At 46.8% G+C, this 27,628-nt stretch overlaps 1 protein-coding gene across 3 annotated transcripts in view; it reads left to right on the top strand.

Moving 5' to 3' along the window:
* The window catches only part of PNPLA7 (patatin like phospholipase domain containing 7), a 127,146-nt gene that overhangs the window by 41,218 nt on the left and 58,300 nt on the right, over positions 1-27,628 (top strand). For all 3 annotated transcript variants that reach the window (XM_053996174.1, XM_053996173.1, XM_053996175.1), the window contains 3 exons: positions 10,738-10,851; positions 23,637-23,697; positions 26,176-26,325. In XM_053996174.1, the coding sequence (XP_053852149.1) occupies positions 10,738-10,851; positions 23,637-23,697; positions 26,176-26,325 (325 nt within the window). The remainder of the gene's footprint in view (positions 1-10,737; positions 10,852-23,636; positions 23,698-26,175; positions 26,326-27,628) is intronic.

Genomic DNA, 27,628 nt, shown 5'->3' with positions numbered 1-27,628 from the left:
GCAGTTATCCCCTGGTTTATTCCAAACTGCAGAGCAGGTTGTCAGAACACAGGGTCACAACTCCAAACATGTGTTGAGGTGGATGTTCTTTGCTTTTTGCACTCTTGGGAGGACAGCAGTGGGTGAGGAGAAGGCAACAATCCCATCAGAGCCATTCCTCAGAATAATCTGCTGGATTGGAGTTGTTTGTGCACTGCCTGCGCCCTTCAAACAGCTGCAGGTGATGGAGCCTTCAATGCAATGAGGGTTTTATGCAAGGCCACACTTTGTCTTCATTGAGTTCTGAAGGCTGGCTGTGGTGTTGGGGAGATGCCTGAATGCCAGGCAGGTTTCAGGGGCCTCAGATTTAACTCCAAATATTTTCCAGAGCTGGGCTTTTAGGTGGTGTAGAGCTGTGTTTACTGGTAACCCCTCCCAGAACACTGTTATGTGCAGGGTCTGACCCAAAACCAGTCACCTTTCCAAAATACCTGCTGAGGGGGGAAGCTGCAGCCATGTTTTGATTAATTCAGCACCTTTTCTGCTTCTCTTTAGCAACCAGAAAGTCCCTCTTATCAGGAGGGCTGCACACCATGACTTTTGAGCATAGAAACTGATGAACAAGTGCAGAAAGGCATTTGTGCACTGACTCTTGTAACACAGGGATAAATTGCAGAAAAGAACCTTCAGCTGCCAGTGCTGCAGCCAGGACACTGGTCCTGCTGGGCAGGAAATCATGTTTTACATTCTTAGAAATAAGACATTTTAAATATTTTCAGATGTTAAGCTGTTTATCTAATTAAGACAGCTAAATGTCCGTGGCTTTTTTTCTCTCTAAAATGTTGAAACCCAAGAAGAATCTGTAAATGGCTTATGATTTCCTCAGGGGATTGGAGCATTGTTCTTTGGAAATGTAACACTGTTAGAAATCTTTAATTGCTGTGTAATCCTCAAAGGAATCACACAAAGGGAACTATCAGGATTACACTTGTCAGGCTTTTGTTCTTTATCAGTATTAATGTTATCAGGCAGCTCCAAAGCCAGCTGAATGTCACTGCACCCTCCACATTAAGGCTGCTTTGCTCTGCCTTTTTTAAACATCTGATTTTTTTTTTTGCCAATTCCTTGTATTTTTGTGGTTTTGTCAAACCATGACTACTTCATTTTCTGAACCTATAAGATACTACAAAGCTATTTCAGGTGGATTCAGATTATTGCCACCTCAGGCACACTGTGCACAGACTCTAGTTGAGGGAAGTGGTGATGGGTGAGGTTCAGGAACAGAGCTGGAAGACATGGTCCTGGAAGGGATTGTTCTCTTTTCATTTCTTCCTCTCTCTATTGGTAATACATTACTAAAAAATATTATTTTCCTAGCAGCATCTTAGGTGTGAACTCGTATTAAAAGCAAAGCCAAAAAAATCCAAACCATCCAGTGAAACCCTCAACCAACCAAACCACAAACTGCAAACCCCCAGTATTTGCCAGCCCCGAAGGGAGGCAGAGGGAGCCTGAGGGATTAGTTCACATTTGCCCTGCTGAATTAGTGTCAGAAGGAAATGAGAAGCTGTGTTCTGATTTCCAAGCCCATCTTGAGAGTGTTTTTGTTAAACTCAAATGGCAGAGTGCTTTATGTGCTTGATGTCCTGGGCCACGTTATTTTTTGAGAGTATGAGGAGCTCTGATGAGAGATAACGATGGAAATGGTGACCTGCTGGGTTCCACATAGGTGATTTCATGCATTGGACTGTCATTCCTTAGGATATTGTGTGCCTCCCTTCTGCTTCCAGCTGAACTCTCTTGTGATAATTCCAGCTATCAGCTCACTCTTGATACACATCCTGTTCCCCTGCAGGACAGCTTTTTACTTCCCTTGCCTCCTTCTCCTGTCTCCCTTCCATTTAGAGGGATGCCACATGGAACTGAGCTGGCTGGGACTAGCAAAGGCTAATATTACATCCCCTTTAACCCTGGCAAATGCTCAAGGCCATTGAAAATTTTAGTTTTCCGTGATATAACCTTTTTTTTTTTTTTTTTTTTTTTGGCAAGCATCATTAAATAAAAGCCACTGAGAGAGAGAGAGAAATAAAAGTGATCCTTGTTATCACCACCAGAATGCTTGGATGGCACTGAGTGATGGGAGCAGAGTCCAGTGGAATTGGCAGGAAGGATTTTTGGGGGAAGTGTCAGCAGTGGAGGGTAGGGAAGGGTCCCTGATAAAGTTCCAGCCAGCTTTGGGACTCTTGTGTGAAGCTGAGTTGAAAGGAATTGGATCTCTTCCTTCTAGGAGGTATCTGAGCAGCTCATCATGGGTTGTTCTCTCTATTTCTGTTCTGGAAGTTCAGGTATCATTCACCCAAAGAGGAGCAGCCTGCCCAGGACATTGCACTTGCAGATTCTCTTCCAACAGCCTGGAGAAATGTGATGGTTTTGTTGGGTGTTTGGTATGAGTGTCTCAGATGGCCTCTGACACAGTTTTTGGTGGTGTTTTGACTATAATGTTGGGTTTAGGGCAGCAAAACATGCATGAGACTTCAAATCTCTTCTACAGCCACACGTATACAAGGAGTAAAACTGAAATACAGGAGGCTGGGCTTTTACCAATTCCCTTCCTAGCTTTAATCTTCCTCTTTTTTGTCCCTTAATGATGTTCACAGCTACAACAGGACTGTCGCTGCACTGCTACAAAGTGCAGGCTCAGTCCTTTGGGGAGAACCTGTGGGATGACTCCATCTGCCCTAATTACAAAACATAGCAAGCTCAGCCTTGTTTCATTTCTACCTGTATTTTAGATCTGCTCTTGCATATAGCCATGTATGGATACACAAGACTTCCAGGCACGGGTGTGTGTAAGCCTTTCATGGCTTTTTAATACGTTTATCTATTAAAAAATGAGAGAGGCAGGTTTGGATTCTTCTTTGCACACAGCAGAAGGGCTGGATGTCCTCAGTCACGGGGTTAGCTTGGCACACAGGAGATTGCAGAAGGTGGTTGTTAGAACAACTTTGAAGAGTACATGGTGTTCTGAGTTCATCCACTGGCACTGCTCCCACAAATAGCATCGATTTGCAGTTTGTCTGGTTGCTCTTCCCACTCATTCACTGCTTCCAGAAGTGTCTCCTCCTTTGTCCTTTTCTGATACAACAAGTTGATATTTCAGGTCCTTCTGAGCTGGGTCTGGAGCAAACACTGTTGGGATGAGCATCCTCTGCTGCTCCAGGTGCAAATGAGCTGGAGAAGGGTCTGAAGACAGCGTGTTTAAGCAAAAAAAAAAAAAAAAAAAAAATCAATGTTCCATGTAGTGTTTGGTTGCCCTTTGTGTAACATTGGTGATGTGGTGATGTTGCCTCACTGGCTTCAGTTGCAGCAGCAGCAGCAGCTCCTGCCCTGGTCTGGACAAAGACACTGCTGTGACAACCCCCTGGTGGCTCTTTTGTACTCTTCCAGTGCTGGTGTTGGCCTTGAGATACAGGTGTGCTACCTGTCAGCTGCCTCACTGCCTGTCCCTTCTCCAGAGCCTCCTGAACTGGCAGCAGATGTCAGTGTGGGTGTGTCTTCTCCGTATCCCTCCTCGGGTGTGTGTCCTTTCATCCCTGTCCTTTGTGTCCCCCTCTGTGCTGGTCCTTCCCCAGCACCCTGGGCTGAGCTGGTGGCTTTGTGTAGAGCCTGGCCTGCTTTGGGGTGGGTGTTTCAGGATGGAGTGAAGAGTTCTGGCAGATGGTCTCTCTGGAGGGGAGGTGGGTGTCTGTGCACCCCAATATCACCCAGTTGTGTCCCTGGGAGGACAGGCACTACCTGCTCCCTTGATGCTCCTGGTGGGAGCCAAGCCTGTGCTGAAGAGAAGACAATACAAGTATCAGGCTAATTACCATGCACTGATTGTGGCTGTCTTGGAGGAGAATTTGGAAAATGAAGAATTTCACAGAATTCACAGAATCACTGGGTTGGAAGAGACCTTCAAGATCATCGAGTCCAACCCAGCCCCAACCCCTCAGCTAAACCCTGGCACCCAGTGCCACATCCAGGCTTTTAAACACACCCAGGGATGGTGACTCCACCACCTCCCCGGGCAGCCATTCCAGAACTTTAACACTCTTTCCATGAAAAACTTTTTCCTAATATCCAACCTAATTTTCCCTTGGTGCAGCTTGAGGCTGTGTCCTCTGGTTCTGTCAGTGCTGCCTGGAGAAAGAGCCCAACCCCAGCTGAGCACAGCCACCTTTCAGGAGCTGTACAGAGTGATCAGCTCACCTCTGAGTCTCCTTTTCTCCAGGCTGAGCACCCCCAGCTCCCTCAGTGGTTCCTCACAGGGTTTGTGTTCCCAGCCCCTCACCAGCCTCGTTGCCTCCTCTGGATGTGCTCAAGAATCTCAACATCCTTCCCAAACTGTTGCTAGGACTGGACACAGTTTAAGCTGTATAATTTAATCATCATTGGGGTCCTGACCTGCTTCCCAGGGTCTTCTTGTACCTGGTGCTTTCACTTGTGTGCTCTTACACAAGAGCCTGAAGGAGGGTTCCCTTGGTGAGGAGAGATTGCTGTTTTTTGTGAGCTGGCAGCAAGGAAAAATCGATGGGAGAAGAAGAAATATGATGTGTGAGAGGATGACAGGTTCTTGGTTGGAATAGTGGCCATAGTGAAGAGGAACTGAAGACAGTGTATTACAAAATGGATGGGATGGGAAAGAAGAGCCAGTGGTGTAAATGTGCTGCTGGCTGGAGGCTGGGGAGAACAGGCCTGTGGCTCTGAACATTTGCACTGGACGTGTCTCCTCATGCACTAGATCTGCTTGAAAGCTCACCTGAAAAGAAATAATCTCCACAAGAAACTACTTGGAAATAATCTGCATTTTTAGTGGCTGCTGACTGTGAGAAAAGTCACCCAGCAGTTTGTTAAACTGAGGCTGAATTTGTCTGGAGACGCAACATCTTCCTGCCAGCAAATTGCCTGCCCTACACCGGCCCCAGTTTGCTCCAGGAAGTCTCAGAGGTGCTGAAGCCTGAGCAGCAGAATAACTCTGCTCATCACACTGGGGCTGTGCACACACAAAAAGTTAAGCAAATAAAGTGATTTCTTGAATGCAGCTCAGAAAGGAATTTGTACTTAGAGCAACTGGCAGAATATACCACTTGCTGGTTTTCACTTCCCAAATGTGTAATTTGGAAAGCTGTAAAGAACTGTTAGGAATGACTGTTGGAAATGAAGTCAAAAGAGGTCGTGAGAGTATAAATTGCTTTTCCCTCCCTGTAGAAGATTTACAGCAACACCACTTCTTCAGAAAGAACTTGTAAGGCAGGGTTGTGAATCATGTGCATCGTATGGGATGGAGGCAGTAAAACCTGGTTTTGTCACTGTTTAATACTGAGCTAAGAGAAGGTGTGGGAATCGTGGGATTCCAGACTGGTTGGGTTTAAAAGGACCTTAAAACTCATCCAGTTCAATCCCTCTGCCCCTTCCACTCAATTGCTCAAAACCCCTCCCTGTCAGAATTCACTGGTACAGTACAAAGAGCACAGGTCTATTTTTGTTTTTTTTTAGGGGGGCTGGGGTGTTTTTATTTGTTTTGTGTTAGGAACAGAACCACAACAATGCAGGAGGGCCCTCATCCAAGGCCATATCATGATCAGTTACAAGAACCATGGGGTGTGTAACACTGGGAATAGTTCTGTGTTCTCTCATTCAAATTATTCCAACATTTGAGACACTGTTCCTGTGCAATTCCCCCAAATTAGAGGGAGTGGAAGTAAAGGCAGTGATTTATGACAGCTTTCTGAGGGTGGGCTGGAGATTGAGAGGGATTTTGAGGATGAAGAGCCAAGGGGTTGACCTTGGAGACAGGGGAGTGGTGAAGGGAACATTCAGCATTTTTGTAGGGCTGCTAAAACAAAGCACAGTAGGATTTGAGAGAGATGGAGTTCCAAGTGAAATTAGCACTGCAGTGTGAGCTTGCTGAGTTTATTGCATGAGAGAAAACCAAACAACGCCAGATAATGAGGTGGCAAAGAGAAGAGCAGGCAGTCCAGGCAGAGCAGAGGACGTGGTGGGCTCAGCAGTCAGGGAACTCCAGGAAAAGCAGAGGATTCTTGGAGGGAGAGAGGAACAGCAAGGATGGCAAATGCAAGAAACTGAAAGAGAAGCCCAGAAATGGGCAGTGAGGTGGAACTTATTTAGAGGCTTGTTAGGAAGGAGGAAGAGGAATGGATGTGACATGAGAAGAACAGAGATGTACAATTGCCTCGAGCAAGAAAAGGATTGTGTTGGCCTGAGTTGGAGGAGAAGTGGGAAAGATTCCACTGGTTCTCTTTGCACTGGAACAAATGCTGTGCTCATGCTGGTGAGGATGAGTGATGCTAATGGTAGTCTGGGAAGGAGCTCAAGAGAGAACCGTGGGTGATTATGAAACCAAATATATAAATAAACATTCTCCCCAGTCAGGTTCAATAAGACCTGAAAGATAATGCTATTTCTTGAAACATTTGTTTATTAATGTTACTGTGGAGGTGGTTTTGTGTTGTTTGCTGCAGCTGTGGTGGGTGATCAAAATGTTAAATTTCCCTTTTTATGACCAAGGACATAATGCTACAGTCTTCTGATCACAAGTGGATTTTGTTCATTTTGAAGTTCAAGTTGGATCTCTGAGTCTTGTACTTTTACAAACCTGGAAAAACAAGAAAACCTGTTCAAAAGGTTCACTGGGCAGAGGAGTCCAAGGATTTGAATGTGGTTTAATACTGAGCTGAAGATAGAAATGATTTTAAATACTCGTATGGCATGAGACTTCTGGTTTTTCCTAAGCAAGAAGAAAAATATCTGAATCTCTGAACAGTTGATATCTCAAATGGTTTATTAAAAACTACAAAGTAAAAAAGTGTTATTTTCAGGGGAGAACTGCAATGCAATGTTAGAAGCTTTTTGATCTCCAAAGGAGATGGGAATAGCCAAAACCAAATGGGTTTGGCAGATTTCCATGTGCAGGAATTTAGAACCAGTGCAAAAAAGGCTCTAAAACCACAGGGTGTGAAGAAAGGAGAGTGTGGTGAAAGTTGAGAGTCATCCTGCAGATGATCCAAATGAGAGCCCTCACACTTCAGTGAAGGGGGAATATTTCATTAATTATTGAATCCCAGAATTATTTAGGTGGGAAGGGACCTTAAAACCCATCCAGTGCCACCCCTGCCATGGGCAGGGACAGCTCCCACTGTCCCAGGCTGCTCCAGTCCCCAATGTCCAACCTGGCCTTGGACATTGCCAGGGATCCAGGGGCTGCCACAGCTTCTCTGAGATAATTAATAAATTAATAATGGGGACTATTAATAAATATAGAGATTGGGAACTCAGATGATTATACCCAAGGGGAAAGCACAGTTTGAATTTCCTTGTGTAGTGTCTGGAACCCAGACATTTTCCATGCTGGAATATTGGGGTGTATTTAAATGAAAATATCAAAGACTTTCATAGTACCTGTATGTAAGAACAGTCCAAGATCCAATTTCTGTAATCACTTGGGAATCACAGTCAGCACTTGCTGGGGTCTCTGGGACTGGTGGTGTTCCAAATCTGGATATTTGAATGGTTCCTTGAGAAGGAGGTTTGGAAAAGGTCTCCCTGTGCCCTCTGCTCTGTCAAAAAGACAAAGTTACACTTGGGAGCTCAAAAACCCTCCCTATGGCTGTCTTTAAAGTTAAAATTTAATTGCCTTTTCTACAAATTTACAAATTTTATCTTTTCTGAAAGGCTCAGGAGCCCCTTGGAGCACAGTTGGTTTTATGCAGTCATATATCACAGAAATTGTGGCAAAGGATCTCGGACAGTTTGAGCATTTTTCTTCTTGATACAAATTAAACTCAGTCAGGAGCTGAGAGGAAAGGTTTTATTTTAACAGCTGAAACTCTTAACCTGGTTTCAGGAGGAGGAAGGTAAATTACAGAGCCAAGAACCTGTGATAAAAAGCCGGTAATAGGGGAAGGAGATAAAACAGAACATCTTACACAGCCCTTTGGGGAGCCTTAAGAGGGTTTGTTTCTCCATAAATGTATGTACAAAGATGATTTTTTTTTTTTGCCCATCTATATAATTAGTTTAAAATGTGATGACAGAACAAAACATCCCTGGTACCTGAGCAAAAAAACAAAGGCTGATGCTTGCAAAATGAAGGTGCTTTAAATTTCTCTGTGCACTTTTCCAGGCAGAGCAGTTTGTGCTGGTGAAATTCAAATTAATATTGGCAAGCTGATCTCAGTTTTTTGGACTAATGGCAAGTTTTTGAGCTCAAGATATTCTGGTTGGCTGGATTATCCATTTTGTGAGCATGGAGCCTTCCAAGGAGGAATCTTGGTGGAAGTGGGATCACTGAGCTGGGTGTTTTGCACAAGTAATTTATTATTATTATTATTATTATTATTATTATTATTATTATTATTATTATTATTATTACTAATCTGGTGCTCATTTTGTGTGTCTGAGCCCACAGTACTGTGAGGAATTAATTGCTTCTGTTGGAGTTTGCTGTCAACATAACCTTTGAAAAAATTCCTGAAAAAAGGCCCAAAAATCAATCAAACAAATAAAACCATCAACCCCCCAACCTCTAAACAACTCAAACTCCTCTAAGCTGATATTTATTTCTTTTTCTAGTGGAAAATTAAAAATGCAAAGTCATGTTCACTTTGATTTGAAATGTGAATAAATTGCAGTTAGGGAGGGATTTTTCCGTTTGTGTTTTAACCTCAGTAATTACAGCTGCTACAGCAGCAACCATTCTTTTGGAAATGGCTGATCTATGGATTTTAAACCAAATAAACATTGTCTGCTGATGGAACTCCCAAAATGCAGCACCAGGCTGTTCCTGAGCAGTTAAAGGTTGTGGCTCCAGTGATGCTGCAGGATAAGTCACTGGCCATGTGAAGAGACTTCAGCAGGGAATTGCATTTCTGCATTTCCACACAACACGAGAGGCAGTGGCAGGTGTGGATTTGGGCAGCAGCTGCATTTTGCTTTTTTTACCCCAGGTTGTTTTATATGGTGGCAGATTCTCTCCATAAAGGAGAAAATCTCTGTATAACTCTCTTTGTGTCACCATCTTCTTCTTTATACTTCTACTGTCAATAAAATAGGTGTTTCTAAGTGAAATAATTGGGCACTGGTCAGGGAGGTGTGTTCTGGTGTGGATTTTCCTTGTCTGACCTGTCTGGACACAGCCCTGAGTGACTGCTTGAGCAGGGAGGTGGGGCTGGCTGAGCTCCAGTGCTCCCTTCCAGCCTGAGCCATTCAGGCATTCCTGCTTACACAGCACAGGCAATCATTAATATGTTAAAAAAAAAATAAATAGTGAAAAGCAGTGCTTGTTTTTGGCCAAAATGTGCTGATTTGCCCCTAGAATTCCAGGCTAGTTTGGATTGGAAGGGACCTGCAAGCTCATCTTGTTGCTGCCCCTGTCATGGGCAGGAACACTTTTCACCACCCCAGGTTGCTCAAGGCCACTCAGCCTGCTCTCACCCCTTTTTTTTTTAGTTTTTAGGAAGTCTCAGTTATTTCAAGGTTGTTGGCATTCAGCTTCCAGAAGTAAAATGGAAGTGTTTCAGGGTGGCTTTGAGAAAAGAGGGAGTGGTAGAGAAAGAGGGTTTTTCTGGCTCTTAGATGGCTTTGTCACCATTAGCACTGAGGGGTGGAAAGCTCTCAGGGCTGCTGTGGTGTTGAGTTCACTCTGGGGGTTGTTCTGGCAGCTGTTGGAAGCAGCTCCTTCAAAGCAGCTCAGACAAAACTTTCCCTCTGGGGGCTCCCTGAGGCTGTGGGTTCTGTTTCTGTGAGAAACTGCAGCTGCCCCATGGCAGAGCGATTTGGGCTGCAGAGATGATTGTGGCAGCTGTGGTGCCCTGGGTGAGACCCCTGGAACAGGCAGGGCTCTGCTCCAGCTGTGAGGGAACAGCACGGGTCCTTGGGAATGGTTCAACCCCTTGGTGCTGCTCTTTGGTGTTTGGTACAGGCTGGGAGTTGTCCCTTGGTGCTGATGTTTGGTGTTTGGTACAGGCTGGGAATTGTCCCTGTACTCTGTCCCTGGTGCTCTCTCTGCCTCTGATGCTGTCCCTGTGCCCTGTCCCTGATGCTCTCTCTGTCCCTGCTGCTCTGTCCCTGAAGATCTCTCTGTCCCTGGTGCTTTGCCCCTGATGCTGTCCCTGTGCTCTGTCCCTGGTGCTCTCTCTGTCCCTGGAGCTCTGTCCCTGTGCTCTGCTCCAATGCTGTCCCTGTGCCCTGTCCCTGGTGCTCTGTGTGCCCCTGATGCTGTCCCTGTGCCCTGTCCCTGGTGCTCTGTGTGCCCCTGATGCTGTCCCTGTGCCCTGTCCCTGGTGCTCTGTCCCTGTGCCCTGTCCCTGGTGCTCTGTGTGCCCCTGATGCTGTCCCTGTGCCCTGTCCCTGGTGCTCTGTCCCTTTGCCCTGTCCCTGGTGCTCTGTGTGCCCCTGATGCTGTCCCTGTGCCCTGTCCCTGGTGCTCTGTGTGCCCCTGGTGCTCTGTCCCTGTGCCCTGTCCCTGGTGCTCTGTCCCTGTGCCCTGTCCCTGGTGCTCTGTGTGCCCCTGATGCTGTCCCTGTGCCCTGTCCCTGGTGCTCTGTGCCCCTGATGCTGTCCCTGTGCCCTGTCCCTGGTGCTCTGTCCCTGTGCCCTGTCCCAGGTGCTCTGTGTGCCCCTGATGCTGTCCCTGTGCCCTGTCCCTGAAGCTCTGTCCCTGTGCCCTGTCCCTGAAGCTCTGTCCCTGTGTTGCAGGTGGAAGCCCTGACCCACCAGCCCAGAGCCACCACGGTGCACGCGGTGCGGGACTCGGAGCTCGCCAAGCTCCCAGAGGGGGCCCTGATCTCCATCAAACGCAAATTCCCCCAGGTAAGGGAATGAAAAGCTTTTTCCTGTCTCTCTCAAAGGATGTCTGGGAGGCTCAGGCTGCCTGTTAGCACCACATCCTCTGTGTTTTCTGAGTGATTGATGAATTCTGAGGAAACATGTGCTCCTTGTCTGCCTGAGCGGATCCATCCCAGACTTCCACCAGCTTTCCTCTCATCAGTTGTAGCAGGTTTTTATTTGCAGGGCTGCTTTGTGTATCTGGGAGGAGTTCTGCTTAAATGCAGGATGTTAGCAAAGTGGAAATCACTTAGTGCTACTGATGGGCAATGGAAGTTTGGCTTCTAAAATCCCTTAAAAAATGTTATTCATTCCTCCTCCTCCTGGGGCTCAGAGTCCACCCTTGGTTTCTCTGTACCTTTATTGCCACAGCTTTGATACTTGGGGGTTGGTTTCCCTCTTCCTGCCATTTTAGGTTGTCAATCCTCATTCTGCAGCTGCCAAATCTGTCTGTGTCCTGAACACTCTGATTGCTCCCTCTGAATCCATCAGCTCATCCATCTTCTTTAATTCACTTGACATTATATCTCTCTCCTGCAAATTTGGAGACTGACGGAGTTGAAATTTAATTATTTTGTCCCTAAGTGCATCAGGGACATTATACTAAGCACTAAATCATTGCATTGGCCTTACAGGCAATTCTTCAATGCTATTACGTCAAATTATTTCTGATTTGTCATTTTGCTGTCTTGAAGACCTAGGCTTTTTTTTTTAATCAGATTTATTTTTTAAAATCCTGCAAAAATAATAACCTAATTTAAATACTTGTATTCTCTTGCTTTCCTAGCACCTATAATAATGTTTTTTAAAACTGTACAGTATAAAGCCTCCAGTCAGGCATTTTCATAGTACCAAAATGGTGGAGTTTTATCTGTGTTATTGCCAGGAAAATTTAATTATGGCAATAAGTGTTCAGAAGTTATGTCAGTGAAAAATAATCTTTCTGGTTTCCCTGTAAAGATTATTTTTGCTTAAGTGTTTCTGAACTTCTGTTGGGGATTATTAAGGCACTTCTGGTCCCTGGAGCTCATTTGAACAAACCTGTGAGTTTATTCCTCTCTATTTAATGTGATTCCTTGCCCAGGTTCATGAACTGGGAGCTCAGTACAGAGCTCCCCACAAACTGGGGACATGCCAAACATGTGACATCCGCTCTGGAGCTGCTGTCAACCATCCCTGTCCTTGTGACTGATCCAGGAGGGAGGGAATGGCCCAGGGAGGATTCAAACCCACCTTTCTGCTTGTGCAGTGGATGATTTTACATGTAACTGCTAAACATACAGACTAAATTTCCAGTGTCACAGTCTGGTTTGGGTTGGAAGGGACCTTAACATTTATCCTGTTCCACCCCCTGCCATTACCAGGGAAACTTCCCCTAGACCTGGTTGCTCCAAGCCCATCCAGCCTGGCCTAAACACTGAGCAATGTCTTGAACACTGCTCTGCACTAAGGCTGGGTTCTAATTCTGCCTCTTTATCTGGGGCAGGAATTTATTTCAGTGTCTCTCTTCCCTTTCTGCCAGCTGGCAGAGCTGTTTTCCCCTGAACAGTGATCTCTGTGGAGCTGTGAATCTCTTTGCTTTGCAGTTAAAATTGAGCTTGAGTGTTACATTTATAGCACAATTCAAAACATTTATTTGTAATAGAATTCAAATGTCTTCCCATGTCTAAAGAGTACAGCCCATCAGCCTCAAATTCCTGACCTTTTTCAGTATGGAATCAGTTTTCTCTAGACTTGCCTGTAGTCTGGCTAATTAGTTGCAATGAAACAAAATGCTAAAATAGATACTTTAAGGAAATGTGTTGCAACACAGGTTGTTAGAAAGACACATTCTTGCTGCTGTTTGAGGTCTCCAAATTCTAAGTACATGTTAAACTGGTATAAAAAAGTGAGAACTTGCATTTTTTTTCTGTGGGATTGTTTTAGAACCTCACTAGAAATAGAAAGGGGAACATAAGATAGACTTTATGTAGGTGATTTATGCAGTTAATGCCTTCAGACTGGCTGAGAAACTTAAGGTAAAATATTTTAATATGATTTCAGAGTCCTTGTGTGTTCTCTTTTTTGTCTGTTAGGTCCATCATGGAATGGTTTGGGTTGGGTTGGAAGGAACTTTAAAGCCCATCCAGTGCCACCCCTGCCATGGCAGGAACACCTTCCACTGTCCCAGGCTGCTCCAAACCCTGTCCAACCTGGCCTTGGGCACTTTAGGGATCCAGGGGCAGCCACAGCTACTCTGGGCACCCTATACCCTCAGCCCCTTCACAGGGGAGAATTCCTTCCCAATATCCCATCTGTCCCTGCCCTCTGGCAGTGGAAGCCATTCCCTGTGTCCTGTCCCTCCATCCCTTGACCCAAGTCCCTCTCCAGCTCTCCTGGAGCCCCTTTAAGCACCGGAAGACCACAATGAAGTCATTCCAAAACTCCTCCAGGTGAACAATTCCAGCTGTGCCAGCCTTCCCTCCCTGCAGAGCTGCTCCATCCCTCTGATCCCCCTGGTGCCTCCTCTGGATCTCTGCAGCAGCTCCAGCTCCTCCCTGTGCTGGGCCAGGGCTGGGGCAGCTCTGCAGGTGGGCTCTCACCTGAGCACAGGGCACAGGGGCACAATCCCCCCTGCCCTGCTGCCCACGCTGCTTTGGATGCAGGTAAGAGAGGAAGGACAAAAGTGAGAGAGAATTGAAGTGATGGAGCAAAACTATAGGGTAGAAATTTGGGAGACAGCTAAAACAGCCAAAGTAAACTTTAAGGAATTTTACTGGAGAAAAGTGCTTGAGCTGGAAACTGATAAATGTTGTGCAGAGGACAGGGGCTGGTTCACTTTATTAGAAAAAGAATCCAGGCATTAGAGGATCAAAGGCTGCCCATGCCTGGACAGTGTCAAGTAGTTGCAAAAAAAAAAAAAAAAACCTAAACTGTGTTAACAGAATGCTTTTTGGAGTGAAGAAATTCTGATATTCTCCTTGATGCTGGAAAAGCTTCAGCACCAGCCTGTGGTAGCACATCTGAAGGCAGAGGCAGACCAAAGGAAGAGAGTCTGGAGGACAAGGAGGCAGCTGAGTTAGAAATACTGACCTATTAAGACAAAAAGCCCATAGAAGGTTAAGGGAAGACATGGTAGCTATTTTCAGATGTATAAAGTTGTCTTGTGCTGGAAAGGGCAGATGCTGCTCACTGTACTGGAACAGAGCAACTGGGACTGAACTGAAATGGCAGCAGTTGCAGTAAGAAAAAGCTCATTCTACTCTCCAGAAAGACTAAAAGATTGTTACTTGTTTTTATAACCTCTTCTAAAATGATCAGTGGAGTAATGCCTAGTTCTGAGGAGAGGGATGGACCAAAGGAATTCTCTCTGTCCTATTTTTTTGGCTGTTAGTCTAGGAGAGTGATTTATACACAGGGTTTATGATGTTGTTTTCCCCATTCAAGCAGAAGTAATAAAGTAATGAAGGGATAGCAGGTGCAATAGCTCTGAAATAATTGACTGGGTAGCAAGAGCTGGCTGGTGATTTGGCAGTGGTGGAGGATTTCCCTCTGCAAAGCAGAAAAACACAGGGCAGAAAGCAGCTCTGCCTCTGTCAGCTCCATGCTCCTGCACTGCCTGCTGAGGGTAAGTTGGCATGAGTCTCACTTGGTGAATAATGGTCAAAGAGTGGTGCTGGTCCCCAAATCAGATGAAATCCTCTCTTAGTTCAAGGGAGAACTGGATTTTTTTGGTGTGCCTCTTGGCAACTTCTGCAGAACCTGACTTGTGTGTGTGTGTGTGTTAACAGCCAAAAACTGGGCAGTTCCTGAGCTTGGATTTCCCTCTCAGTTTGTTACCCTTGAGCTTTACAGAGCCAGAGAGCATCCTGAGCTGGAGGCACTTACCAGGATCATAAATCCCACTCCTGGCCCTGCCCAGACCCCCCACCAACCCCACCCTGGGCATCCCTGGCAGCGCTGGCCAAACGCTCCTGGAGCTCTGGCAGCCTCGGGGCCGTGCCCATTCCCTGGGGAGCCTGGGCAGTGCCAGCACCCTCTGGGGGAAGAACCTTTCCTGCTCTCCAGCCTGAGCTGCCCTGGCCCAGCTCCAGCCATTCCCTGGCTCCTGTCCTTGTCACAGGGAGCAGAGATCAGAGCTGCCCCCTCATGAGGAGGCTCCAGACAGTTCCTATGAAGGCTGAAAACCCCCTTATTTTAGGAGTTAGTGGGAAGACTCCATCCTGCAGACTCTTCCCCAGCCATGCTGTGTTTGTTGGTGATCCAGGAAGGGTTCCAACTCTGGAGTGCATTGTAAGAAAACATTACCTGGTGCGTAAGAAAATTGTAGGACGTGGGTGGTGCATGCCAATGAGAACTGTGTGAAATGAGGGAAATCGTGCTCTGTTAGTCCAGGCAGTCATTCCAGTTCCTTGAGCTGGGATGTACAATCTGGACAAGTGGAATGGCTGATCCTTGGGGGAGATCCATGTGACTGCCTTCTGTTTTGTCTCCTGGACAGCTGCTTTGGTCCTGGGAGAGACAGGAGCTGATCTGCTGGGATCTTCCAAGTGACCCACCATAGCTCAGGTTATTCCGAGGGAATAACAGATGGCTGAATGTGGGGAGCCTGACCTCAGTTATAAATAACAGCCAAAACTTCATATTATGCGCCCAGAAATGACAGATGTTGATTTCTAGATCTGCTCAGTCTGCAGAAGCCAAGCTGACATTGTCTGGCTTCTCAGGAAAGCATCTCAACCTTGATTCACTCTGGATATGGCACTGGAGACATTCCTAATGGAAAGTGGTCCATGGTGCCACACTTAATGGTTCTGTCCACCCTGGTGCCCCCAGCTCTCCAGCACAGTCCTCAGGGTTCTCTGCCAGCCCAGAGCATTTGCTCCCTGACAGCCTCTGTGCTCATTTCTGGTGCTGTTCGAAGCTCTCCAGCCTTGCAGGAGAGGAAAGGAATTGATTCTTTCTATTTTCATCCCTGCCTTCAGTTCTGGAAAGTAGGACAGGGAACCAGCTCACGATTCCTGGCACCGCAAAGCAGCATCGAGGCAGCAGCGAGAGCACAAAAATCTGTGAGCAGATCACAGAGATGTTCCAGCATTGCTGCAGAGCTGGGATCACATTTCCTAGATTAGCTTTGACTCTTTTGAGCTAAGTTAGTTTTTAGAATTCTAACGTGGAATTTAGACCTGCTGGTTGCTGATGGAAATGGTGCTGAGAATCTGCTTGGGAGCTGTGGGGGCTGAACTGTGAGACAACCTTTGGCGTGCTGGAAACACATGCTGAGAAATAGAAAGAGTTTTTCTGCATCTTTCTTTTAATTCTGAGTCTGCCCTTGGGATTTAAATATATTCAGAACCTGTCATCCATCTCCAAGTGGAGTTCTGCTATCTTCATAGGAGTATTTGAGCCAGAGCCTCTCTGAAGTGGCTGGAGCCTTCCCCAGGGTTATCTGCCTTACAAAGTGAGCTCTGTAATGTGCCCTCTTTTCAAAGTGCTGCTCACAAGAACTGAGCTTGATGTGGCACTGGGGAATAGGTCAGGAGAGGCTGTGCTTCTGGATTTTTCTGTATTTGTTGTCTTGGCCCATTCCAGTGAGTGTTCCTCGACTGTAAGAGGAGTGGATGTGAAAAGGAGAGAAGGAATTCAGTGGGAACACCGTGGTCACTGAGTGAGGCTGGCAGGAGGGGGCATTTAATCAGCATCTGTGCCAGAATGACATTTTTCTTCAAGACAGGATTGATCCCAAGTGTTAGAAGCTCAAACAGCCCCAGGATAAAGCTTCAGTTCCTCCGTGGGCTTCAGCAGCTTTTGAAAAGGTGCCAGGAATTGTTGTGAGGGAGCGTTGAGGATTTGCTTTGTCACAGGCTGATCAAACGTCAAAGTTTCAATCAGAGACCCCTTGCTAAGCTCCCTGATTCCAGGACAAGCCAGTGTTTGTCTGATCTGGGACCATGTGAAGCTTCAATAACACCCTGGTTTTATTCAAGCTGAGGATCTAATTTACCTCTCCTCCTCCCTTGTCCCTTAGAAAAGGCTCTTAAAGCTGGTCAAGGATAATCTCAGCTCCTGGAAAGAGCTTCCCAGAAGCTGTTCTGTGGATTTGTGTGGGTAAAAATGGCTGTTTGCACTATTTGGCTCCAATTGTTCTCATTTTGTAGAACAGAAAACCCTTGGCAGGCCTGATTCTCATGGCAGCTCAGCCATAGGGTCTCTGTGTGGCACAAAACCCTTCTACAGGTCTTTTAACTAAATCACACCTGGATGTGAAGCTCTGCAGTACCCTGCTCTGGAGGCACCAGTAGATTGTTATTTGACATATTTAATTTCTCTCTGGTAACCAATGACCTGTGTCACGGGAGGTTTAGGTTAAAATGAGGAAAAGGTTCTTCCCCAGAGGGTGCTGGCACTGCCCAGGCTCCCCAGGGAATGGGCACGGCCCCGAGGCTGCCAGAGCTCCAGGAGCGTTTGGCCAGCGCTGCCAGGGATGCCCAGGGTGGGGTTGTTGGGGGGTCTGGGCAGGGTCAGGGGCTGGGCTGGGTGATCCCTGTGGGGTCCCTCCAGCTCAGGAGGTTCTCAAAGTATTCTGTGATTGCAGTTTGGGGGTGCCTGTTAGGTGGCTGAAGTTTTAAAAGCTGAACTAGGAAGCATCTTACTATTAGACTTCAGAGGCACTGGAGCGTCCACAGCTCACCTCCAAGGCTCCTTGTTCCCTGCAGCCTCCTGCTCTGTTGGGTCTGGATGATGGTGGAGGATCCAAAGAGGAAAACCCCGTTCAGCTTTGTAGGGCTGCAGACACCCCTTGGCTGTGTAGGACTGACACAGCCACGTCAGGTTCATTCCTTCAGCCAGGGCTGCTTTCCTGGCCCAGGAACCTGCAGGAGACAATGGGGAGGAACCTGCTAGGAACCTGGCAGGGCTGGGGAGGCTTCCTGGGGCCTGGCCCTTGGCTTCCTTGCACAGGAGCTTTGAATTAAAATCACAGACAGTGAACCCTGTTGCAGGGTAGGGCTGAAGGTGATGTAGTTTGGGGTTTGTGTGTTTTCTTCTTACATACACTTTTATGTATTTCTTCTGTTGTAACTAAAAGGGATTTGCAGTACACAGGACCTTACATCGCTACGCTGTGGCTGTGAATTTGGATATTGGTGTTGATTTTGTGAAATTTTCCCCTGATTTAGAATCCCAGAATGGTTTGGGTTGGAAGGGACCTTAAAACCCATCCCCCTGTCCCCTGCCATGGTCAGGGACACCTCCCACTGTCCCAGGCTGCTCCAAGCCCCATCCAGCCTGGCCTTGGACACTGCCAGGGATCCAGGGGCAGCCACAGCTGCTCTGGGCACCCTGTGCCAGGGCCTGCCCACCCTCCCAGGGAACAATTCCTTCCCAAAATCCCATCCAGCCCTGCCCTCTGGCAGTGGAAGCCATTCTCTGTGTCCTGTGCCTCCAGGCCCTTATAAATAGTCTTTCTCCACGTTTCTTGTAGGCCCCCTTTATGTATAGTTTTCTGTAAATCGAAAGTTACCTATGATAGAGGAAGCTTTGTTTGGATTAGTTGCTGTCTATCAGCAGATAATTCAATTTGCCAGTCCATCCCATAGTATTCACATCCCATAGTATTCACAGATTGAAATAAATGTCCATAGGAAAATATTTTCCAACTGAATTCTCATGAAAATCACTTTCAAAAGAGCTTTTTGTAAATCAGCTCTTGAGTTTCACAGTTGAATAGGAACAAAAGCTTTAACCAGAATCCAGCCTTGGAAGATTAGCAAGGGTAGGTAATAGTTTGAAATATTTAAAGGGATTATAGGAAATACAGCACTGCAGAGTGACTGTAACCTCTTGGTATGGGAATTCCAGTGGCTGTGGAGCAAGTGGTGCTCTGAAAACACCTCAGACCCAGGATGGATGGAGCACTCAGCTCTGTGCTGCCACCAGCAGTAGCAGAGCTGAGATCCTGCCTGGCCACATCCTGCTTTTGAGACCGGAATTAATCATCCTAAAGAAAGGAAATGCAGTCCCTTGGGATGTGGTGTTCGGGCCTTGCCCTGCCACGAATGCAGAGACTGCAGGTCTGTGGAGTAATTGAACATTAATTAAGCACAGGGAAAATTAATGGTTTCCCAGAAGCTTCTCTACAGCAGGTGGAGGAACAGACTGTCACAGTAGACAGGAGAGGTTTGGGGTGCTGGGAGAGCCTGAGTGGGTCTCACTGGATGGAGTTGATCCAGAAACAGCCAGGAGGGTGAGATGTTTGTAGGTAGGTGAGGTGGTGAGTGGTGAGCTGGGTGGGAGAGGTGGAATTGTGCTGGGGGAAGTGCTCTCCAACACCATTTGAGAAACAGAAACTCTTTGTCCTGTTTTGCCCTGCACAAAAATGTCCTGGGGAGTTGATCTGAAAAGGGGAGTGGGTGGCAGGAGGAGGAGGAGGAGAAATGGTCATTTCCTTTGGAAAATGTCTCACCTGCACATCCTGCTGTGGGCCCGGGTTATGAAGTGACATCTGCAGTGGTGTCTGTGGGAGCTGGAGGGGTTTGGGGCTTTTGGAGAATGGCACTGATGCACCTGGTGCCCCAAGTAGCTTTTGAAATGGAGTTTTACTCAGTTTTTTAGACCTGTAAGGTCAGATTTTGTCTTTCTGGCCAGGAAACTCTTGCATGAGCTCAGGAGAGTGGGGTTTTGTGTGATTTGGGGATATTTTTGATGGTGAACTCAGTCACCTCCCTGACCTGGGCAGACCCCACAGCTCTAGACTCGCTCCATGAGCCCCTGTAGGGCCTCTTTAGGTGCTCTGTGACCTTCCTGAGTCACCTCCCAGCCTGGGCAGGGCGCAGGGGATGGGAAGCTGTGTTCCCTGGCAGTTTGGGGAGCTCTGAGCAGACCTGTCCTGGCAGCCAAGTGTCCAATCCACAGCTCTGCTGCTCGTTCCTGTGATTAACTGTGATTAACTGAGCTGGCTGCACTCGCTGCTGCTGCTGTTCCTAATCATGAGGAAGGATTAATTCCCCTTCCTCACCAACTAAACCAAGCTCAGCTCCATCCCCAGCACGAGGGACCCAAAAGCTGTGTTTGCTTTACTACAGGCAATTAACGATCCTCGCCTAATTTAGGAACCTCCTGGTGTTGTTTGATCCGTCTGGGCTCTGACTCGCTGCCTTCTTGCAGATTTTTCTTCAAGCCTTAAATTGAAACTGCCTGATCCTGTGCCAGCAGGAGGGGTGTGTGCAGGGCTGGGTGCTAGAAGAGGCTGTAAAATCCAGGATGTGCCGTAGGGTGAGCACAGCAGACGCTTCCAACTGGGAAGGCTGGCTAGCCCCGGGTTGGTGGTGGCACCCTGAAAACGAGAGAATTCTACTTGTGCAGGTGTCTGGGAAGTGTTCTGGGCTCTTCTGTGCTGTGATTGAGAAAGACTGATGTTCCTATGGGGGAGGGGGCAGAAGGCTCTGGGAAAAGCAGTGCCCAGGCTGTCCCTGGCTCAGGAGTGTGGGGCAGTGCTGGGGGCTACACCCCCTGAGGAAGGAAACTCTGTGTTCTCCAGGTCAATCCAGTTCCTGCCCTACCCCACTGCCAATTCCCAGAGCTTTCCTTGAATTGTTAAGGTTGGAAAAGTCCCCCAAGATCATCAAGTCCAACCATTCCCCCAGTGCCACCGTGACCACCACTAACCCATGTCCCCACACGTGCCACATCCACACTTCAGGGATGGTGACTCCACCACTGCCCTGGGCAACCTGTGCCAGTGCTTGACCTCCCTTGCAGTGAAGGTTTTCCTAATATCCAGCTAAACTTCCCCTGGCACAGCTTGAGGCTGTTCCCTCATGTCCTGTCACTTCTTACCTGGATGAAGAGACTCAGCCTCACCTTGAATTTCCCACAAAGTGCAGCTGAACAGGAGGGATAAGGGACTGCTTATCCCTCCTGAGTCCCTGAGTCACAGCCCAGATTCTGCGCCGAGGTACCCACCCTATACCTGTCCTTCTGCTTCCATCTCCTCCAGACACACTTGGAGTAACTGTTTCCCTTCAATCCCTGTCATTTTGCTCCTAACCCAAGGGCTAATTCCTGCTTGTTCCCTGCCCAAGCTATCCCTGTCCTCTCCCAGATCCCTTGGCTTCCTTGTTGTCTCTTTGGCTGCATTGAGCTGTGCTGCTCCTTCCCATGCCCTGCTACTGCGTGGGAGTGAGAATAAAGGGGCTTGGAAACCTGAAGGATGAATTTTTCCTGCTGGTTTTCAGTTCTCTCCAGCTGCTCCTGCTGCTCTGCACACTGAGGGCTGTGGTCGATCAGGTCAGGTCTGCTGTCGATGGAGGGATGTGATTTGTATTGACTTCTCCCTCAGAAGGATGGACAAGTCCCTTTTAAAGAAAACATTGCCTTTTTGTGAGAGGATATCTGGTGTATGTAATATAAAACTCTGTGGAAATTTCAGTTCTGAGCTCGGATCCGAAATTGATGTTCCTTGGACGTTGCCATGACTGCGACAGAGTGACTCATCCTGTTCTGGGGAGCAGCTTTGCTTGTTGTACAAAGTCACCAGGGAAATAATTTTCCCTATCTATACATACCAAGGCTGTAAGGTTTGCTCCAGCAAACAAGACAAATAATATTTCCCGGTAATAGGAGCAGCCAACTGGAAAATGAGACCAATAGGTTCTATTCTTAGTTCCATCATTAACCTTGGACATATTTTGTAACTTAGCTGGAGATCTCCTTAGCTGCCTGTAAAGCAGAAAAAGTTATAAATACAGGAGATGGTTTTAGTAAGTAATTAAAATTCTGGTGCTTAAGTGCTTCAGAAGTGTAAGATGTTCACGGCACCTCCCAAAACTGCAGAAGGAAAGTCCTGCTGTGCTGCTGCAGGTTTAGGTGAAGCCTGTGAGCTGGGTATAGCAAATGTGCTCTGGAGGCAGATTATCTCCTTTAGCAAGGGCCATCAGTCTCTATTTTTGTGAAGAATTCCCTGTTTCCCTGAATTCTCCCTGTGGCTTGGGTAGTTTTCTGTAGCCACATGTGGCACCTTTGGGGAATCGCAGAGCCTCGGAGCTTGGTGGTGTTGTGTGGTTGGGTGATCATCAGGTTCTGTTGTATTTTGGACAAAGGGAAGTATTTTAGATCCTGTCTGAGCTTCCAGGATAAGGCAGGAGGCTGGGAGCTTTCCTGCTGTCCTCCCCACATGGGTGGCAGTGGGCATGGACACTGTGCCTGCTCTTGGGGCAAGGAAGAGGCACTTCCAAGGGGTTTGCCCTGGTCACTGAGGAGATGTTGAGATGTTGATGTGGCATCTTCACCAACTTGCAGTCATGGCTAAGGGACAGAACTGGCACAGGGTGCCCAGAGAAGCTGTTGGCTGTCCCTGGAAGTGTCCAAGACCAGGCTGGACAGGGCTTGGAGCACCTTGGGATAGTGAAAGATGTCCCTGCTCTATGCAGGGGTTGAACTGAGTGGGCTTTAAAGGCCTTTTCCACCCCAAACCATGCCATGAAATCCTGAAATAACCTTAGTAACTCTTTTTCTGTGCTCTACCACAAGTCACACTTGTGCTAGAAGCTTCTGTTTGCTCTTCCCCCTTTTCCCATAGAGGACTTAAAATACATCAGTGCTTTATACACAGCATTTCACAGTGCAGGGGAATTTGCTGCCTTCGATTTTGTTTTTAAGGCAGGATGTAGAAATTACTCAGGTGGGCATCCTGACCTGTCTTGATGCCTACATGGCCCTTTATGTGAAAGCTGCATCCCTAAGTGCCTGTTCCTGTGGGAACAGGGTGTGTTTATCCAGGATCCCAGGTAACCTGGCTGCTGCTTGTTTTGCTTGTTAACCTTAGAGAACTTTTGTTGTGGCAGTTGTTTTGGGGGTTTTTTTCATGTCCTCCTGAGCTATTTTGACCTTGAATTATTCGGGGGAGAATATTTAATGATTGCTCTATTAATCCTTAATGCATTTAAATAACTATTTTCCTTATTTGGTAAAACATCTGTGTAGAGCTTTCAGAATAAATGCTGCGCTTTCCATGTCTGTCACTTCTTGATATTGCAAGGATTAGTCTTCTGCTACCCCACTTGTCAGGAATTATTGATTGGTCATGTTGGAGAGAGGATTGTCACTTTGGAGATACATTTGGCTATTGGAATATTAGTTTCTATTTATATGAGTCCTGCTGGAAAAACAGCTGGGAGCACATCTGTGCCTTCAAACATGAATTACCAGGCAAACATGATTTGAGGGGGAAAGCAATTTCTTAGGTAGTTTGTTTTGATTCTGCAGGTGTTTGTGGGGGGTGTATTTATCTCTCCCTTTTTTTCCCCAAATATTTTAAATTGGCTGCTGTAAACCATTCACCAGGATTGGGGAAGGGTCTGTTTGAACACAGACTTGGACCTTTTTGAGCCTTTAGCACCTACAAAAGGTGCAGCACCCACTGAGCAGTGAGAGTACCTGGAGGGGGGCAGGTGCACTGCAGAGAGAAATGAGGAGAGCTGAAAATGCAATTTGACATGTTTCCCCAAATAATCTTTTGGTTTTTTTCCCCCAAAGCAAGTTAAATCCTGCCTATTCCAGGGTTGTTTTGTTTTCTTATTTTTCCAAATTAAAGTAAAACAAGGTAGGAGAAACCATGACAAATGACCAATCACTACACATTACAGCAGGAGAGAAGCTACAGCTGCAAACCCTTGACTCTCTGTGGCTCAACTTGAGGGAACATCTTAAAAAAGTTTGGAAGTCTCCATGTGGATGCTCTACTTTCAGTACATTCTACCTGAATGTTTCTTTTCTTTCTCTTTCTCTCCCAGGTTGTGACCAGACTTATTCACTTGCTAGGTGAGAAGATTCTTGGCAGTCTGCAGCAGGGAGGTGAGACTCATTCCTGGACTATTCCCATTGATGCTGGGGCTTCCTTGGAGCTGGACTTGCATCCAAAATTTGAAACAGGCAGTGCATACTTAGAAAGGAAATTAATTGCTAAATTTCAGCCTGGAGAAGAGGAGAGCTCAGAGCCCTTCCAGGGCCTAAAGGGGCTCCAGGAGAGCTGGAGAGGGACTGGGGACAATGGATGGAGTGCCAGGACACAGGGAATGGCTTCCACTGCCAGAGGGCAGGGCTGGATGGGATATTGGGAATTAGGAATTGTTCCCTGGCAGGGTGGGCAGGCCCTGGCACAGGGTGCCCAGAGCAGCTGTGGCTGCCCCTGGATCCCTGGCAGTGCCCAAGGCCAGGCTGGACAGGGCTTGGAGCAGCCTGGGACAGTGGGAGGTGTTCCTGCCATGGCAGGGGTGGCACTGGATGAGCTTTAAGGTCCCTTCCAGCCCAAACCAGTCTGGGATTCTGTGGTCTGTTACAGCTGTAGGTGCACGTGGATGGTGAATTCATTTTGTCTGTGCACACATGTTGGTTTTGGCAGAGCATGGCCAACTGGGTGTGGGAATTGAATGATTTGCAATTGAGATCCAGAAGTGTTGCTGCCTGCATGCAGTGAAATTTCCCTGGAATTTCTTGCAAGAGCAGTGTAAAGGGAGCATTGGAAATAGCAGCTGTAACGGGCTGGAATCAGAGCACAGACTGATTTAAAATGCCTGGATTTGCAGTATTTTAATGAATTGTCTGGGAGGAAATGGCCTGCCATGGGTTGGTTCTGAGGCTTTGTGTTAATGGCAGCACACAAAGTCTTTTTTCCTGACTGAAGGGAGTAGGAGGGAATTCTCCCAATTTCCTTGAGCAGCATTTTAAAGCAGATGCCTGTTAACTGCTGGGGGTATTGCGGGGCTCTTTGATGCTGAGGATTGTTTGGGTTTTGTTTGGTCAGGGGGTTTTAATTCCTTCAGTTGCTGGTTTTGCCAAATTCCAAGGAGACTGAAAATGAAGGTCACCCACTTTGCTGTTTCAGAGCAGTCTGGGGAAGGGAATCTGCTCTTTCTTCACCTGCTCAGCTTTCTGGGCACAACCACTTGTGCACAAATGCCTGGTGATAATTGTACTTAAACTTCTGTGCCTGCTGAAATGCCTCTGTGTTCCAGGGCAGAGCCTGCACTGCCAGGGAAACAGGGCAAAATGGGGAAAACAGAAAGTGGGAGGAAAATTAGTGAGAGTAACAGGAGTTCAATCAGAGAATCACAGAGAATCATTGAAGTTCTGAGGAGGGAAGGGCCTGTGGAGATGAAGGGGTTGAGCTGTAATGTGTAACCTGTTTAAACCTACAGATATCTTCTTGAAGATCATTAGAAGGAGGGGGGAAACTGTTTAATGTTCTGTGCAGAGCTGTTTTAGAAGATTTGAAATGAATAATTCAATTGATGAATATATTTTTAAAAAAAGTTTATCTGATATTTCTTTGTGTCCTGCAGTGGTCTGTCACTCTGGCATTGAGCCTTTGAATGGGTTTGCACAGGGGATGTCAAGTATTTCCACATGCCCAGCTCAAGAATTTATCTTAGGCCTTTGCTGGGTGAAATGAGATAAGCAGGATGTGAAATCCCAACTTAAATTCAAAAATTTTTTGTGTTCTCAGAGCTGAGTTGACAGGCATTAGCAGCAAAGTGAGATTTCCTGAGAAGGCTCAGCTAAAGAGAAAAAAGAGTATCAGAACAAGAACAGTTTGTAGAACATTGACCTTTACCAGCTCTAAGCTGTCTGGGAAGATCTTGATCTTCCTCACATGCATTGCAGATTTCTCTCAAAAACTGCTTTCCCTCTGCCCTTACTCACCAAATTATATTAGAGATAGTTCCAAGGTACTTTGCAGCTACTTCAGAGGTTCCATATTTCAGTGCTCCTAGGCCCATATGTGTAAAGCTCTGCATCTTGCAGAGAAGGGAAAACAGGTAGAGATGCACATTTTCTATAGGAACTTTGTTGAAAACAGCTTTTTCCTTCCTTGCTTAGGAATTCCATAAGAAAAGGATTGTTAAGTTTTGAAATATTTTGGAATATTTTAATACTGACAACAGGTTTGGGAAGTTTTGTTAGTTAAGCTAATTCCTCTTGTGGAATCTGTTCCAAAGTTGTGGTAAGGGGATTTTAAGTGCCTTTTTATCTTTGTTTTCCTGGTTCAGGTAGATCCATGTTTCATTTAACGTATTCCTGGCATATTTTTAACATTGCCTAACTTCAACCCACGCATGCTGTACCAGCAACCAAAAATGATGGAAACTGATCTTCATCCTCTTAAAATGAAATATGTGGGAACTCTGCTCTCACATGCTGTGGAGGTTTGTGTTACATTTCTCTGACATTGAGCAGCTCAGTGACACAGTGACACTTTCCCTCCTGCCTGAAGGTGACATTCCGTTTTTTGCAGCCTGGCTGACTGATGGCAGGTGTTTTCTCTGTGAACAGGTCATCCTCTTGGACTGCACAGCTCCAGCAGCAAGTGGGATGCAGGGAATCCTGCCAGCAACCTCTCCACGGTGGCCATCATGCCGGTGTCCGAGGAGGTGCCGCTGACCGCCTTCACCCTGGAGCTCAAGCATGCCCTCAGTGCTGTGGGTGAGTGTTCCCGTGGTGGCACCACAGCAAACAAACCCTGTGGTCATTTTAGAGTGGCATGGCCAACTACTGGCACCATGGGGTCCATGCTGTGTTAGGGGGTAGCAGTACCTGGGGATTGGTCACAGGGCTGGGGAGGAGGTTTTGGAGAGAATCCTGTGGTCTTATAAAAAAGGAGGGAGAGGGATTTTTTATACGGCCAGGTCCCCACAGGACAGTTATAAACTCGGGGCAGGATGAGGTCACATTAGGGAGAAATTCTTGTGAGGGTGAGGAGGGCCTGGCACAGGTTGCCCAGAGAAGCTGGGACTGCCCCATCCCTGGAAGTGTCCAAGGCCAGGTTGGAGCAATCTGGGAAGTGTGGAAGGTGTCCATGGACAGGTAATCTTTAAAGTAATTTCCAACCCAAACCATTCTGTGATTCTGCAGCAGTGGTCAGGATCAGCCTTTTCCATGCTTCTTGCTTCCCTATTTCCATCCTTAATGTGCATTTAGTTATAGTAGATAACTTTTTTTATCTTAATGACTTGGAAATACTCACCAGCCTCTCTGGCCCTTGTCTTGGCTGCTCTCAGCTCCCCACAGTCACTCCAGGAGACACATCCCACACCAGGGCACCGTTCCCATGGCACCTGAGAGTCTGATTCTGTCCAGCTCATGGGTGAGAGTGTTCCAGGCCTCCTCAGCTGACAAGCTTCATCCAGCAAAGGGTTTCTTACCAGTTTTCTTGTGTTGTGGTTGTACATAAGTGGCAAGGATAAGACTTGGTGGAAGAAGCTCATGGAGGAGATCCAGATTGGCACTGGAAATCCGAAGTTTAGTCTGAAATCATTGTCCCATTTGCTGCCAGGTTGTTTGTCTGTCTCATGCCTACAAAACCATGTGTTCAGCTCACGGTTGAGTCATTAATTGCTTTATCCATGGGTGAAGTTGCTTGTGCACGTTCCAGTTCCTCACAAAACTCATGTATTTAATTCAGAATTAATTTTGTGTTCATTAGTGATGTTTGACATTTTGTGAACATCCTCTTTTCATCCTCAAACGGTCTTACAGATCTCTTGAGTGAATCTCTGTAGTTCTTTGAGAAATTATTAGTCTGCTCTCTCATGGCTTATTTAAAAGTACAGGTTATGTGATGCTTGAGGTGTAACCACTTACATTTATTGGTAATTTTCTTTCTGACTTTTAGTGTCTGGAGCTGACACTCCTTTTTGTGCTTAAAAATCTTCTGGGTGAACAAGCAGAGGAAAAAGCCAGTGGTGCTTGAGCTCTTTAACCTTCTGAAGTCTGAATTTATGTGCAA

Source organism: Vidua macroura, chromosome 21 (genome assembly GCF_024509145.1).
Source record: "Vidua macroura isolate BioBank_ID:100142 chromosome 21, ASM2450914v1, whole genome shotgun sequence".
Taxonomy (NCBI): Eukaryota; Metazoa; Chordata; class Aves; order Passeriformes; family Viduidae; genus Vidua; species Vidua macroura.
Note: the sequence above shows the minus strand (reverse complement) of the source record. Positions and strands in the feature narration are given on the sequence as shown.